Source organism: Meles meles, chromosome 16, assembly GCF_922984935.1.
Source record: "Meles meles chromosome 16, mMelMel3.1 paternal haplotype, whole genome shotgun sequence".
In the NCBI taxonomy this organism is placed as follows: Eukaryota; Metazoa; Chordata; class Mammalia; order Carnivora; family Mustelidae; genus Meles; species Meles meles.
The window spans coordinates 59142578-59159956 of record NC_060081.1 but is presented as its reverse complement, the minus strand read 5'-3'; the positions used below and the strand labels follow the sequence as shown (position 1 = coordinate 59159956).

At 41.8% G+C, this 17379-nt stretch overlaps 1 protein-coding gene and 1 pseudogene across 2 annotated transcripts in view; both read right to left on the bottom strand.

Moving 5' to 3' along the window:
* Positions 1-14989, bottom strand: part of ACSS2 (acyl-CoA synthetase short chain family member 2) — a 46606-nt gene extending 31617 nt beyond the window's left edge. The window contains exons 1-2 of one of the 2 annotated variants that reach the window (XM_045980375.1): positions 14712-14989; positions 9022-9217 (exon numbers count right to left, since the gene is read on the bottom strand). In XM_045980375.1, coding sequence (XP_045836331.1) covers positions 9022-9217; positions 14712-14889 — 374 coding nt within the window. In that variant the 5' untranslated portion in view covers positions 14890-14989. The remainder of the gene's footprint in view (positions 1-9021; positions 9218-14711) is intronic. The other variant, XM_045980376.1, reaches the window with a different exon arrangement.
* Positions 11234-14527, bottom strand: LOC123927096 (annotated as a pseudogene).
* Positions 14990-17379: the final 2390 nt, after the last annotated feature.

Sequence of the window (17379 nt, the reverse complement as noted above, 5' to 3'; positions counted from 1 at the left end):
ACTAAGAAGTATTAGATAAAATAAGGATTGAAATCCAGGCAGAGTCCAGAGTCTACTGTTGTTAATCACTATACATACAATTTTTATTTGAATGAAAGGATTCTAATGCTTTAAAAACATTGAAAACTACTGAATTAGATGATCTTCAAGCCATCTTCTAGATTTAAAATTTTATAATTCCATATTTAGCCTAGCAAAGGGATATAATAACTGCCCTCAAATATCACGAAATAGGATTATTCTATGTAGCCCTAGAAAACAGAGGGAAAACCAAAGGAAGAGGATTGAATGGAGAAAAAGTTATAGGGAGGGAATATATCTAAGAACTTTGTAGCAGAGATGTCCAACAATGGGACAGATAGTGAATGAACTCTGTGGTCTTGGTTGTGTTCCAAAATCAGAATGATCATCCATGGAGATTGTTGGGGATGGAGATGTTGAGGCTACAATTCCTGCTTTGTTTAGGAAGTAGACTAAATGACCTCAAAGGAGGGGCACACTTGGGTGACTCAATCGGTTAAGCATCCGCCTTTGGCTTGAGTCATGATCCTGGAATCCCAGGATCAAGCCCTATGTGGGGTTCCCTGCTCAGGGGGGAGTCTCCTTTTCCCTTTCCCTCTGCTCCTCCCCGCTTGTGTTCACTCTCTCTCAAATAAATAAGTAAAATCTTTTAAGAGATAAAAAAATAAATAAATGACCTCAAAGGATTAGAACTGAGAATCTCAAATTCTCAGAGGTTTAAGGTATCAGACACTGAGGATCATTATCAGTGCCCAGTTTCTCTCAAACCAAAACCAAAAAGGAAGGTCCATCCTCATCTCCATGCCTTCTGTACTTAGAGTTTGTACCCTAAAGCAAGAGCCCATGCTCCCACCTGACTACCTGCTACCTTTAAGAGACAAGAAGTCACCACTGGGCTCCTACCCTACCTCCAACTTCTCCCAGTTGCCCTGTCACTGCAGTTCCCTACATATGGGAGAGCAATTCTAAAGATCAGTGCTAGAAGTAACTTTCACAAGTATCCATTCATCCCCTACAGTTTACAGGTGGGAAAAAGAAAGCTCAGAGAAGGGCATTACCTAAAGCCATTCTCCTCATTGTTTACTAAACATACTGGTATAAGAATTCAGGCTCAGACACAAACTGAAGAAAGTTGACAGGAGCTCAGGACACTGAATCAGGCTTCAAGACAGTTTCCATTTATTACATTCTTAGTACCACATATGTTAGCATTTATAATAATATATTAATCTAAAACAAATGATAATACACATCTATTATTCATATCCTACCTACTTCTAAAAAGTGACCAGTGACTTGGACAATACAGCCTACTTGTCTCATTTTCACCACTTCAGAGAAGAATTCTTTAAGGCATCAAGGGTCATGAAACTCAGGGAGAAGTGAAAGAGACAGATTAGAGATTCACCCTAAACATGAAATCCTGCTGCCCTCCTCCACAATCTGCCTACCGGATTAAAACTGGAGAAAGCCTGTTCCCAGCAACAGATTTCCTCACATACCTCCACTGGCAGAAAGTGTATGCTACCAACACTAGTAGGGCCCCCAGGCAAGGGGTACAGACTCTCTACCTCAGCCCTTTCACCCGCAACCTTCTGAAATCCTGCCTTTATTTCACCATCTCAAACAGAAACCCAGCCCACCTACTGAGTCACCATAAAGTTCCTATAGGTTGCATCAGAACTTCTAAAAACCACTTCCTCTTCAGAAACAATCATAGACTCCTGAACTATAAGAGGCAGAAGAAGGACCTTGCAGAGTATCTATATAGTTAATCCTCCACCACTCCCAAAAAGGGAAGGCCCAGAGAAGGGAAGAGATGGTCTGAGGCCATCTTCTTTCTTAAGTGTTTTTCCATACCATGTATATTTTAATTAGTAAATATACCATTGTGAAACCAGTGAAGACATAGAGGGAGGACAAAAAAGTCCTTCCCTTCCCATTATCACTGAAAGGAATTCCAGGACAAGGACTGAGGTAATTAACAGAGCCCTTCTATATGAATGCTAGGACAGTACACACTTTAGGGTCTGGTTTTCCGTATCACCTTGACAATCTTCTCCCTGTCAGAACATGGGCTTATCTCACTTTCCCACCTTCTCAAAGACACATACACATACCTCACAGGTATCTGGAGAATTCTAAATATCACACTCTGGAATTCATACTTGGGAGCACACAGGGATTCTAAGAGCAGAGTTTCTGTCCAAAGGTCACTCCTAAAGTCACCTGCCTCTCAGAAGCTCTTGTTTCTAAGGAAGAATTAATAATAGCCTGAGGCTATAGCGCAATGATTCAGTGGAGGATGAGAAGTAAGAAGGCACAGAGATGATGACAGCCAGAGGCAACTGAAAATAAACAGTGGAAGGAACAGACTATACTAAATTTCATGTGTTTTGAAGACTGGGGTCCTCTTCTGGAATAACCTAGAGATTTAACAGTTAGTATAAATTGCCAGAGTAATAGCCATCGACCACTCTTTCCCCCTTTCCCCACAAACCCTTTAATTAATCCTCTAAATCTTCTACGATCCCCTAGTGTCTCTTCAACTAGCCAGTCCTTACTCCTTGAACTACCCCTAACATCCCTCACTGACTGTCTCTCCCTGAATGTCTATTCCAGTAACTTTTGTCACTGATCACCTTCTCACACAAATGCATTAAGCCCCTACTAACATAACACCTCTAAGGCCACACTAGGAGGAAGAAAGTACAAGAGAGGTTGAAATCACTTATTTGGAGGGCAAATTTAGCTTTTGGATCAGATGAGCGTTTGTCTTTTTTTTTTTTTAATATTTTATTTATTTGACAGAGAGAAATCACAAGCAGGCAGAGAGGCAGGCAGAAAGAGAGGAGGAAGCAGGCTCCCCGAGGAGCAGAGAGCCCGATGCGGGGCTCGATCCCAGGACCCTAAGATCATGACCTGAGCCGAAGGCAGAGGCTTTAACCCACTGAGCCACCCAGGCGCCCCGAGTGTGTGTCTTTGAAAAACGTAAAATGTTATATAGAGTAAAGGGAATGTTGACTCTTCTCAACTTTGTCTCTCCACCAACTCATGAAGTTACCTATATTTTTTCTTTTCTCTAAATTACTTTAAAATTTCATCTTTCCATTCCATTCCCATCAGCAGTAACCCAGTTCAGGTACCTCTATCCTGGACGATAAACTCCCAGCAATATGGCTTCACACTCCCATTTTCATATGTATCCAGATTAATCTTCTTAAACCCAGTTATGACCACATCATTCTCCTGCATATAATCCTTTCACAGGTCTCCAAAAAATGGTCAAGATCTCCCATTCCTGGACCTCATCCACTGTTGAAGATAACCTTGACTCCTCTTTGTCTCACTCCCCACATCCAATCCAAGTCAGCAAATTCCATGGGCTCCTCACTCAAAATAGATCCAGATTTTGACCACTTCTAACCATCTTCAAGATACTACTATAGTCTAAATCACCAACATTTGCTCATCTGATTTCCATAATAGCTTCCTAATTGTCCTCTCTGCTTCTACTCTTGCCTTCTGTCTATTCTCAACACAAAAGACAGAAAGATTCTAAATACATCAAATCATCATTTTTGTGCTCAGTGCAGTGGTTCCTTATTTCACTATAAATAAAACCCAAAAGTCTATATTGACTTTCAAGCTTCTACATGATCTAGTGTCCTGCTGACCTTATTCCTAATATTCTCTCTTTTTCTAGTTCACACTGCTTCAGCTCCACTAACTTCCTAGCTAGTCTTCAGCCAAGCAGCAGCACATTCCTACCTCAGGGCTTTTGCACTTGCTCTTCCATGTACTTGGAATATTTCTCCTTCCCAACCCAACTACCCACATGGCAGACTCCATTTCCTTCCTAAATGTCTGCTCAAATGTCACCTTTACCAGACAGTTCTTCCCTTATCAACTCCCACTCTTTGTTGCCATTCCCTTTTCCTTTATGCCAGGCTGTAGTTTTCTATAGCACTTATCACTACTTGTTATATACTTACTGGCTTGTTTGTTTATTGTCTCTCTCCTCAAGATGAAATATAACCTCCATGAAGGCATGGATATTGTTCAGAATAGTTCCTGGTATGTAGCAGGTTCACAAAAGTATTTATTGAACGAATAAATTGTTCCCTCTATGAACTCTTTACTCCAGACAAATTTGGTCTTCTCACTGTCCCAATATAATAGTAATGATGGCTAATATTTTTTGAGTGCTTTCAATGTGCCAGGAATTGGACACATCAGTTTGTTATGCTATTCAATCAATAATTCTATGAAATGGAAACTTTCATCCACATTTTACAGTTGAGGCTCAAAGAGATTAAATAATTTATACAAAATCATACAGCTATTTAGAGGCAGAAACAGGACTCAGGTTAGCCGGACACCAAAACTTATTCTCCTATTATCATACTGCCTCCTTACATGCTTTCTCCCATCTGTGAACTTTTTGTGTAAGTGGCTCTTTGCAATTTGGGCCCCATAATTGCTTTGCAGCTGATTTATATAGGCCCATTTGGTGTTCCAAAGAGACTGTCAATTCCATGACACCAAGATCTGGGCCATTAACACGTGATAACACATTTTATCTCATATTTGTAAACAAATGAACTTAAAGTTAATTCAAAATTAATTTGACTAATATGCAAATTACTCTTTTCAACTGTCACAGCCTAGTGTTGGACAACTTGAATAATGAAGTAGGATCATACGGTGAAAAGAATAGCTGACTAGGAGTGAGGATATCTGGAGATTGGTCTCAGCTCTGTCTCCAATCAGGTATATAACTAACCCTTAAGCAAATCACTTAGCCATCCTGGTGTTTAATCTATCCATCTGTAAAAAGATTTGGCCTAGATGGAGTCTAAATGGTCACTTCAAGTTCTAAAAATACTATTATTCCATGAACATCTACAATGTGTCAAGCCAAAAGTAAAAGGCCAAATTCTTCCTTAATATAGTTCTAAGAGCACTGTTTCCTCTGTGCATTATTTCAGAGCATGCCCCAAAACAAGCAATGAGCTATAAATGTGGTTTGCTAATGCCACTAGAGCTATATAAATGACATAGTTTAGTTTGAAAAGAAAGTCATATTGTGGGACCATAAGAAGTTTATCAACTGGAGTAAATTATGGAAAAGATGTCATTTTAAAAAGCATTAATAAGGGGCGCCTGGGTGGCTCAGTGGGTTAAAGCCTCTGCCTTCAGCTCGGGTCCTGGGTCCTGGATCTCAGGGTCCTGGGATTGAGCCCACATCGGGCTCTCTGCTCAGCGGAGAGCCTGTTTCCCCCTCTCTCTCTACCTGCCTCTCTGCCTACTTGTGATCTCTGTCAAATAAACAAATAAAATATTTAAAAATAAATAAATAAATAAAATAAAAAGCATTAATAAGGGTGCCTAAGTGGCTCAGTCGGTTAAACAGATGACTCGATTTTGGATCAGGTCATGATCTCAGAGTTCTGGGATCAAGCCCCATATCTGGGCTCTGCGCTTCGGGATTCTCCCTCTCCCTCTGCCCCTCCCCTCGCTGTGCATGCAGGCACTCTCTCTCTCTCTCTCTCTCAAATAAATAAATAAAACTTTTTTTTAAAAGGGCATTAATAAAAATTTGAGCAGGAAGAAGGCAGACTCCAAAGCAAAAGATTTTAGAAGAAATCAAAGAATAATGATATGATAGAGAGTTTGAAAAGTATTGAGAACATGATAAAGGCAAATGCAAGAAAAAAAATGGCAGGCAATTTTAAACTTCAGAGAAAACAAAAAAGGAAATGCATATAAGGAAATGCTATCATAATATATTACTCTTATGTAAACACTGGTTTTAAATTAATGAAAAAACAGAGCTAGGTACATGAGAGAAAGAAGTGGGAGTAATATATAAGAAGGAAATTCTCATCTATCATAACAGGAAGTCATGCTTTCTAAAGTATGCAGTATAAACATATTATTTAAAATGTGGAGGTAAAAAAAGGGAAATAAATATCTGGCCTATTTGTGCTTTACTTTTTTATAACAAATGTGGTTTATTTGTAGCTTGGTTTTACTTTATCATTAACATAAAATAACTGAATAATAATGTCCCATGTGGTACTTGCCTCATGCTCCTCTACCCCTATTTCCATAATACCTAATATATGACTGACCATCCAAGATCTTTAAAAATTCTTGTTGGTTGACCAATGTAAAAATGGGTCTGAATATATCTTGTTGTGAGTTATAGAATTTTGCACTAGAGGCGAATTTAGAAATTTTATAGTTCAGTGCTTCCCAAATTGGTGTCCATGGAATACTGCTTTTTATAGTATTAATAGAATGCTGCAAAAAGTGTTTGGAGCTCAAATAAATTTGAGTAATCCCATGTTTAAAAAAATTAATCAGGTATCTTCACTGTAGGAATTCTTGGAAGCTTTACTATTAATATACAATGGGAATCCCACAAAAGCAATTTATCAAATAGTGTTTCTCAGACTCATTTGTTTCATGAATTAAACCCCTGCTATTATCTCTAGTAATGAGTAGTTTCTGAAGCATTCTTTAGAAAACACTGATCTAGTCTACTACCCTCATTTTACAAATGGGGAAAGAGAAGCTCTCTAGATCCTGTTCAGGTTTAGACAGTGGGGGAACTAGAAAGAAGGGCTTCAGGATTCCGGAGCAATCTCCAATACCTGAACAAGTCTGGCCTATGTTTTCTCAGCCTTTCATCACATACCTGAATTACTTCAAACCAGGAAACATCAGACACAAGCATCTCTTTTACATATCTTTAAAGATTTTCTGATACCTAAGGAACTTAGGAGGTGAACCAAGTATCAGCGGGAGCTCAAGCCATAAAGTCCCAGAACAGGAGCTAAAGAAAGTCCCGACAGACATTAAAGACTGAGTTTCGTTGGCAAAGTAACCCCAAACTGAGCAATGGCAATGTGAACAGACCACTCACATTTGTACAGTGTTTTCCAATAAGTAAATAAATGCTTTCACAACATCATCTCATTTGATTTTCATAACAATCTAATGAGAAAGGACAAAGGTGAAATTATTATCCCTGTTTTATGGAAGAGGAAATGGACTCTCAGAGAGTTAAATGCCTTGCCTGTGTTATACAGCAAATGAATAGCAGAGTTGAGCTCACATTAGAGCTCTTATCAATATGTCAAACAAACTGGGCAAATTTTGACTGAATACCAATTAACTCTCCCATGAAACATCGAAGCTGCTCCTACTGGCTCACTTAAAGAGAAACAGATCAATTCTCAAAGTATTCAGGGATGGAGGCAGAAACAACACCCCAATTACTGGAATTTCAAGGTTATATTTGGGTTCAGTATAGTAATACCACCTATAAGCTATGTTGCTGGAAGAAGGAGGTCTTGAAAAGTTCCCATTGTGGGGGGGTGGGGGGGAGGAGACACCTGGGTGCATAGATAGGTTAAGCAGCTGACTCTTGATCTCAGGTCTTGGGTCTTCAGGTCGTGAGTTCAAGCCCCATGTTAGGCTCTGCTAGTGTAAAGGCCACATGTGTAGAGCCCACAAAAAAAAAAAAAGTTGGGGCACCTGGGTGACTCAGTCAGTGCAGCAACTGACTCTTGGTTTCAGCTCAGGTCATGATCTCAGGGTTGTGAGATGGAGCCCTGCATCAGACTCCATGCTCAGCATGGAATCTCCCTCTATCTCTGCCCAGCCCGCCCCCCTCCAACCCCGTGCTTGTGCACTCTCTCTCCCTCAAATAAGTAAGTAAATCTTAAAAAAAAAAGTTCCCACTGGGAAGGCAGCATAAGCTAGTGTTACCAACAAGAAGCCACACAGACTTGGGTTTGAATCCCAGCTCTACCACTTACTTACCCTATGACTTTTTTCATCGTTTTAACTCTCTGTGCCTCAATTTTTCACCTATATTGCAAAGCTACTGAAAAGCTAATGTTAAGAATTAGAGGGATAACAGTGTCACAGTTGTGAGTGTAAACTCTGTAACTGTACTACCTGGGTTTGAATGTCAATCCTACTTCTAACTAGCTGTATGGCTTCAGATAAGTCACTTAACATCTTAGAATCTGTTTTCACACCTGGAAACTGAGGAAAACAGTGCATTCTTGGTTTTGTGAGTATCAAATGAGATATTTGTTAAGCATTTGAGCATAGTGCCTGACAATACTGGGGAATGTCATTGAAAAGATGTGAACGCTGATTTACCTGACTGACCCATGAGTTGGACCTTGGCACTTGGAGACTTCTTACCCCCTTCCATGTCCTTGGAATGTGGGTTCCACTTGCCTTTCACGCTCCCAGAGTCTACTGCAAGGACACAGCCTTGCACTGTAGTATTGGAAATACCTGCACAGTACCAAGTCCACTTAGGACCTCTTTACAAACTTTTAAGATTTGGAGGGCAAGTGCAGTGATCCATTCATCTTGCTGCTGCCCCAAACAAGCTTAGTATGTAAGTTCTCTTTGCTTATTAAAACTGCCACCTACCAACCCGGAGTGGCCTGCCTCTTTCTTCAGTCTACCCCTGCCCTCTGTTAATGGGAGCCAGTTTCACATTACACCAGGGAAACTCCAGAAAGGACTATGAACCAACAGGTACTATAGCTCACTCAGAGATAATGATGACAACAGTGGTCCCAGTAGCGAAAAACTCAATATCCATTTTATCCCAAAGCAAAATGAGAAAGAATGATACTCAGTCCTGTTTGCTTCCATATACCCTCTACCCTCTTTTCTCTCCCAGTACAAGCCAAGAATACTAGACTAGAAATCAGGACACTTGGTTCTGAATGTCAGTTCAGTCACATACTAGTTAAGTGATTTTTGGGGATGTCATTTAACTCACTTGAGGTATTTTTCCTCATCTGAAATTAAATTAATGATACTTTACTTACTCTGCTGGGTTGTTGCAAGCATCAAATGAATTAATAGATTTTAAAGTACTCTCTGAATTATGAAACACTATATAAATGTGAGGGGTAACTCTCTATCTGTCACAGACTTCAAGATAGATGTTTTTACCAGTAAAAAGCCACTTTATCTCCAAGTTTTTTCTCATGGACAATTCGATCCAGTACGTTGTAGCAGATGTTAGTGGTTGCTCCTTTCATCCACTCAATGAAGATTTTTCCTTTAGTTACATCAAAATTGTACTGGAGGAATGGGCCAGGACATGAGGTCTTCCAGTAAAATTCCTTGGCAATGTCTCCCCAAAACTCTGCAACAGAAAGGAAAGCCCAGACATCACTAAGATTCTCGGACATATTTATTCTCAGATGGTTTACCAGTCTATGAACAATTACAACTTCTCTGCCCTGTACTCTAGTACCCACTGTCTAGATCCCTCATCTACCTGTCTAATCTTATCTCCAATACTTTCCTAACCCACCTATTCCCATGACTTAATTTTGACACACATACCTTCCTTCTCGCCTCAAAACTGCCATTCCATTTTTCATCATTTATTCAAATCATAGCCACCCAGTACTATCACAATGCTTAGCATATTGTGGTTAACCAGTAAATTTTTTAACAAATTAATTAGTGAAAGGAAGAAATCTTTTACCTACAGAGTCTTCTGATATACATAATATCTTTCTTTTAATTTGTTCCTTCACTCTTGGCAATGATTTAATGAGTACCTCTTTCTCCTACTTTATCTTGCCCATGTGTTACTTGCTATGTGCCAAATGTCACTTTCAACTCTTGACATATATATTATCTTATTTAGTCTTTACCACAGCCATGAGAGGTACACTTCATTTTCATTCTCATTTCATTGATTTAAAAACCAAGGCTAAGAGGAGTTAAATAACTTGCCCTAGGTTATACAGTTACTAAATCAAGATGTGAATTGCCCCAAGGAAAACATTTTTGCTAAAATTTAAAAGATGAGTAAGAGTTTTTCTCTACTTCCCTGCCAGGAACAGAGGTCCATGGGATAGAAAGGAACCAAGGGTATTGGTTCAGAGGAACTCCTTGAAGCTGAAGCTCTTAGAATAAGAGAAAGAATAGCAGGAACTGGTGCATAAAATGGGCAGATCATGCAATCCTTCTGGGCATGATAAGGAATTTTATATTTATCCTAAGAGGAATGGAAAGCCATTGTAGGATTACAAGGAGGGCGACATGATAAGATTAATAATCTTAAAATATTCCCCTGGCTATTCCAGAGAAAACGTATTCAACAAGTAAAACATGTAATTGCAGAGCACTTAGGATATTGTCAGTACAGGATCAGGAGCTAGAAGGGAAGGGAGAGACACTCTTAGAATTATAACAATGAAAGGAACACTTTAGAGATTATCACCTCTTCATTTCACCAGTAACAAACCAAATTCATAAAGGTAAAATGACTTGCTCAAGGTTACATGATTCACTTTATACAATCTAATTGGAAAGGTAAGACGAACATATGAAATACTTTTGAACATGCAAGACAGAATATAGTTGAAAGCTAAATCTTGTGATGTACAACTTGCAATCAATTCAAGAAATCCAAATTAAGTCACACCCAAGGTGCCATTATGTACCTATAAAACTAACAAAGACTAAAAAATAAAAAGACAAACCCAGTGCCAGACTGGCACTGTAAAAGAGATACTCTTATATGATAATGGCATTGTAAGAAATTGTCATAATCTTACTGGACACCAGGGCGATGACTGACAAGAGACATAAAATTTTTTATACCCTTTCATCTGCTAACTCAATTTTGGGGAACACACTATAAGAAAAAAATGCCAAAGAAAAAATGAAGTGATTGTTAAGACATGTTTATAGTAACACTATTTATAACAGTGAAATTGGAAACAACCCAAGAGCCCAACAGTTTAAAAAAAAAAACAACCCTGATGAAAACTAGTAGTACTGGTAGTAATATAACAGAATACTAAATGGCCACTAAAGGGAGCAAATGGGAGGTGGTAGTTTAGTGAATGCCATTCCTGTACTGGGCACTGGGCTAATCTCACTGAATCTTTTTGTCAAAAAGATTTTCTTTTTAAGGAATCTCTACATGCAAGGTGAGTCTTAAATTCAAAACCCCAAGATCAAGAGTCACAGGCTCTATTGACTGAGTCAGCCATGTTCCCCTCATTGAATCTTTTTTTCTTTTAAAGCATTCATAATTGAAGTATTTTTATTTTATGTAAATGAGTTAGCATTAAAATAGGTATTCTGGATATCTGCAGTTAAGGTAGGTATCTTGGATGACCCATTCAAAGAAGCTTACTTAATCCAACTTAATGAAGACTATATCTTCGTGAATTGATGGAAACACTGGCAGTCCATATTGAGGCTGTGTTGCCCAATCAGACCATGATGTTTTGAGCATAGGCAGCAAGGAGAACCCTGACCAACTTCCTAAGATGGCTCCAGGAGAGCTGCTGGTACCCATCTTGCTCTCTTGGATACAATAAGGCAAAAGGCCTCATTAAATTTTTATATGGCCCTAAAATAAACATTAGTACACATTATCCTAATTTTATAGATAAGAAAACCAAAGCTCAGGAAACAGAGGAAACTCTCCCAAGGACCACACAGCTAGAAACCAGTATACAAAATCAGATCTGGTGTTAAAACTACATCAAGTATATGTATATACTCAAAAATATTTTTAAGTGATAAGAGTAGGCACAGATTATGTAAAACTATGAACCACATTTACGTGCATCAATAAGGATGAAGAAAACTGAGTTTTACGATCACTTTTGTTTTGTTAGCGGTGTTGAAATCTGGAAGTTTTGACACAAATTCTAAGTACAGAAGAAGTTCAAAAGATTAAAAGATGAGCATGGACTGGATGATCAGGGAATGCTGCATGGAATTGGTGGAGTTTGACTAGGTAGACAGGAGCAGAAAGAAATGGGCAAAGGCAAGGAAATGGGAAAGAAGCCTTTGTGTATCCAGTATATCAATGAGAATGACTTGTTTAGAATAAAGGGTGTGGTAGGGAATAGCGGGAGTTAAGAATAGAGAGGTGAGGGGCACCTGAATGGCTCAGTGGGCTAAAGCCTCTGCCTTCGGCTCCAGTCATGATCCCAGGGTCCTGGGATCGAGCCCCTCATCAGGCTCTCTGCTCAGCGGGGAGCCTGTTTCCTCCTCTCTGCCTGCTTGTGATCTCTGCCTGTCAAATAAATGAATAAAATCTTAAAAAAAAAAAAAAAAAGAATAGAGAGGTAGGTGGAGCTAGTTATTCAGACCTTGAAAGAAAAGCAGAATTTTAATTTGAAATTGGAGGAAATAGAGATCGAAGATGGGTGAGACTAAGGAACAGGAGAACCAATTAGGTGGCTGCTTCCTTGAATTAAAAGGTTCTGTGGCAATGGAAGAAAAGGTAATCAGAGACATTTTAAAAGAGTATTTAATAATTTTTTGAAGATTTTTAAAAATTTATTTATTTGATGGATAGAGCACAAGTAGGCAGAGCAACAGTAGAGGGAGAGGGAGAAGCAGACTCTTCGCTGAGCAAGAAGTCCGATGAGGGGGCTTGAAGCCAGGAACCTGGGATCATGACCTGAGCTGAAGGCAGACGCTTCACTGAGCCACCCAGGTGTCCCTTGAAAGAGTATTTAACAGAATTTGGTGAAAGGCAGACTGTGGGGTCAGGGAAGAGGAAGGGTATAGCTATCAGGAGTATAGGTTCTGTAGTCAAGACCACCTTAGTTCAAATCCCAGATCCACTGCTTTGTAGCTTTTGTGACCTTGTACAAGTTAGTTAACCTCCCTACATTTCAGTTTTCTTCTTTATTTTATAATGGGGATAACAGTTTCTATATCAAATCAAACAGGATTTATGCTCAGTAAGCAATAAATAATTTTGAATGAGATATATAGATAGAAAAGATATATGGTTGACAGATCTTATTAGAGGAGAGGATAATGAAAGAGATTTAGTTTGGAATACTGCCATTGACAGGGAGAAGAAAATTAAGGGGAGAGTAGGTTTGGGAGGGAAAATTGGTAAATCCCACTCACAGTCATGTTACATATGGTATAATATCAATGTGTGTGAATAAAATGGTCTATAGACCTATGAGATTTGGAACCAGGGGGTAAGTGGGATCTTGGGCCCAGGGCTAAATATACAGACATTATTATTGTAGAAATAGATGTAAAACAGAGGAACTCATGATGGGGAAAAAATATAGAGAAGGAAGGGATAGGAAAATAGGTCTGAAGATTCAAACTTGGACACTGCCTGTAACAATGAACCACTCTACACTTGATTCAATCCTGTCTTGCATTACTCAGTAATCGCTTTGTCCATGTTATTTTTATTGTTATCAAACTAACCACCATTTATTGAATGCCTATTGTGCATCAGGGACTCTACAATGCATACTTATCGCCCGCTTTAGACCTTAAACAAACCTAGAAGCAAGTACTATTAGCTGTATCTTACAGATGAAGAAAAGTAATCTCAGACAGGTTTAAAACTTTGCTTAAGATCAGGCAGTGAGGGGGCGCCTGGGTGGTCAGTGGGTTAAGCCTCTGCCTTTGGCTCAGGTCATGATCTCAGGGTCCTGGGATGGAGTCCCCTGTTGGGCTCTGTGCTCAGCAGGGAGCCTGCTTCCTCCTCTCTCTCTCTCTCTCTCTCTCTCTCTGCCTGCTTGTGATCTCTCTCTGCCAAATAAATAAAGAAAATCTTAAAAAAAAAAAAAAAAGATCATGCAGTGAGGTGGCACCTGGGTGGCTCAGTTGGTTAAGTAACTGCCTCCAGCTCAGGTCATGATCTCGGAGTCCCCGGATCCAGCCCCACATAGGGCTCCCAGCTCTGTAGGGAATCTGCTTCTCCCTCTGACCTTCTCCCTTCTCATGCCCTCTCTCACTCTCTCTAAAATAAATAAATAAAACCTTTTTTTAAAAAAAAAAAGATCTAAATCTGGATTTTTGTGGGTTTGATTCATTGCCCATGCTTATCCCACTGCCAAACATAATTCTGCCTCCTAACTCAGGTACAGTTTTGACACCTTAAGCAGATTGAGGGCAAGAGCAAAGAATTTTCCCTACACATTACTAAAGATATGTCTATCTTTATTTCTTATCAGAATTTCTGAGTTATTACAATCCCAGCCTTAAAAAAAAAAAAGTGGCATTTTAGTGACTTGTTCAGTCTTACATTGTGTAATTTCCACTGGGATTTCTGAAACATGAAAAACAGATCTGGGACTCCGTTACTAATTTGGAGGGGTCCCAGGATGGGAACCAGACCGGTTACTGTCCCTCAACAGTGGAGACTAAGTCACAGGGTAAAAGGTGTCAGGGGGCAACCGTTGACTTGGCGCGAAAGGGAGCAAAGTTCTGTGGCTCTCCTCCCCTCAAGGTGCCCCTTCACCTCCCGAGAACCCATCCTTTCACGTGAGAACTCTCCTTTTCTCATGGAACTTTCACTATCTTTAAGGAAGCCCCATCTCCTCACGAAACCCCCCAAGGAATTCTCCAACTCTTAGGGAACCCTCATCTCCACACGGAACCCTCCTTCTCCCCATAGAACCCCCATATACTCCCGGAACTCCTTTTCCATCTCCACTCCTCATCTCTTCACGGACCCTTCAACCTCCCAAGGGAAACTCCAACTCCGCCAAGGAACCCCGATCTCCTCACGAAATCCTCATTCCCCACGCCACGCGCACAATTTTTCACTCATCTGGAAACCCCCACTTCTCTGCTCGCTGACCCCTCCCAGGGCCTCCCGGGCCGGGCCTCACCTCGCGGTTGCTCCACTGAGCGCCGGTGCAGCTCGCGGTAGCGTTGCAGCGACGGGACGTGCGCGGAACGGCTGACCTCCGGAGGCGGAGACCAACTCCGCACCCGGTTCCGGGCTCCAGCCTCTTCTCGCTCCGCGCTCCCGCTACCGCAACGGCCCCGCTCCTCCGGAAGTCCCATCGCGTCAAGTTCTGAGCGCCTGAGTAGCCTTCACTGTCGCTCCCGGCGCCCAGGCGGGGAAAACAGGCTGACCGAGGGGCGGGGCCTTACGGGAGGAGGAGAGACAGGGCGGGAGGAGGCGTGGCGCAGGCAGAATGGGCGGAGAACGGCCCGGAGGGGCGGAGCCACGCCCGATGGAGGCGGGACCAGGGTTAGCAAAGGCAGAGGGAAAAGTCGAGTATTGCCTGAGGGTTGGGGGCGGAGCTGACTGCGGAAGGGGTGGGCCCGCAGAGTGAGAGCAGAAGGGGCGGGGCCGGGCGTGATCAAAGAGAATGGAATCTTAGAGGGGAGGAGCCAGGCGTGACAGTTGAGGAGGTGGGCCCTCTTCTGTCACCGAGCGACTGGGAGTGACGAGGTTGGATACGACAGAAGAGGAGGCTGATCGAAGTGACCGTGGTCGGGTGGGGTCCTGGAGTGACAGATGAGAAGTTGGGTTAGGGCGGGGCTCGAGCGGGAAAGAACTGGGCAACCGAGAAGAGTTGGATCAGGCCCACAATGGAGCCGCCCCGTGATCTGATTGCACAAGCCTGTCACCCCACCGATTTGGAAAGCTAGGTGGAGTAGGGTCCTTTGTGGATGACACACTTCCCCTCAGAACTATTCCCCAGTTCTGAGTAAACCCCTCCCTTCTGTCCCCAGGAAAAACTCCTCCCACGACGCTGAGGGCACAGCCTGGGGACGGGATGCCCTCCCTGCTAACCTTGGGACCAGCTCAGATTTTCTCCCACCCCTGAAGATATGTCTTCACTCTCCCTACCTCCACAAATTTCCATCCAGATCTAAAGTACAAGATTGAAGTGAAGACTAGGAGGTGCTCCAGGTCTTTGTTAATAAACCCACCTCCTCATTACACAAATGGTAAACTCAGGAAAAGGAAAGAATCTGTGCAAGGTCACAGAGCAAACAACCAGGTTAGGGCCAAACTTATGTCTCCTGACTCCCCCTCCTCATCAGGCTGAAGGTAACATCTGTAAAATACTAAAGTCTATGCAAAATAGGAAAAATTGCTCACACCCTTCTTTCCCTCTCAATCTCTTGATTTCCTTCTCTTCTGCCAAAACCAGGTTCAATTACTTCTGGCTTCCCTCCAACTCTTCCACTCCAGAAAGGAGAGGCCAGGAAGGACACTCTATCTCCCCTTAAACTCACTACCAAGAAGATCCCCTCCATCAGTTCACAGAATAGATTATCAAAGCAGGAAATCTCCTTAGATAAACTCCAAGGGTGATTCTGAGGGTCAAAGCAGGCAATCCCCACCTTCTGAAACCTACACAGGGCTCGTGACCCCATCTGGCCCAGACTTTCTTCCCACCTTCTCTCTTGTTCTTTGTACTGCTAACCACAAGCCCAGCACACCCTAAACTGAAAACAAAAACAAAAACAAAAAAACACCTCTCCTAGGTCAGATCTATTACCCAGAGCCTTCCCAATTCTGAAAGGAGAGTCTCAGGGCTCCAAAGGAGTCCAGACCTCATGGACTGGGCAGATATTTCACTGAGAAGGCATTAACTGCACTGACGGCACACACACTATACTGAAGGCACTCCGTTAAGAGAGAGCAGATCTTGCTGAGAGAACTCAGATTTCAATGAAGACCTCTGGACCCTGCTAATAGGACATAAATGACATTGAAGTTCTCTGATTCTACTGAGGGGACATGGACTTCCTCCTAGGAGTTACAGAAAATATTGACTTTACTAAAGAGACATGGACCCCACTGAGAGAACTAAAACCCCCAAGGGGCCTCTCACTACACTGAGGAAATGGACACCACTGAAGGAGCACTGACCTCACTTAGCGGAGACAGCCCCATGCGTGTGCGTGGGAGGGGGTCAGTCTTCACTGAAGCATAACAAGCCTTACAGACCTCACTGAGGAGACGGGAACCTCTCTGTAGGGAGGAAGGCACAGGCAATGGGCACACAGTCTTAGTATAGATAGTCATTCTCTTCTGCTTCCTCCCCTCCTCAGACCCCAGCTCTGGGCAGCCCTCTCCTATTCTTCCCCCTTTTCTCCCCAAGCCCTTCTTCTAAGTCCTAAAGCTGTTCTCAATACACTGCTGCCTCCTACTGTCTACAGGTGGCACTGCAGCTGCTGAGCCCATAGTAGATTTTCAAACGGTCCTGGTTATTACGTCTGAGCCTGGCTCCTGGGTTTGGGGAAGGAGAGAATGTGTGCCCAGGGTCTTAATCAGACCCCTCCCTCTGCCTGTGCACTGTGCAATAGAAATTTGGGCAAGAGGCCTCACAAGAGAGGGAGCCCCCCCCCATCCTTAGAGATGGAGTAGTAACGCAAACTATAGTGTAGTTGGAATTCCTCAGGGTGGGAAGAGAACGGATTGCTTTCAATGAAATGAGAATTCACAAGATTAAGGAAATAATGATGATAATGATAATAATAATAATGACATTTATTAAGTAGGTGCCACATACTATACTAAGCACTTTCCAA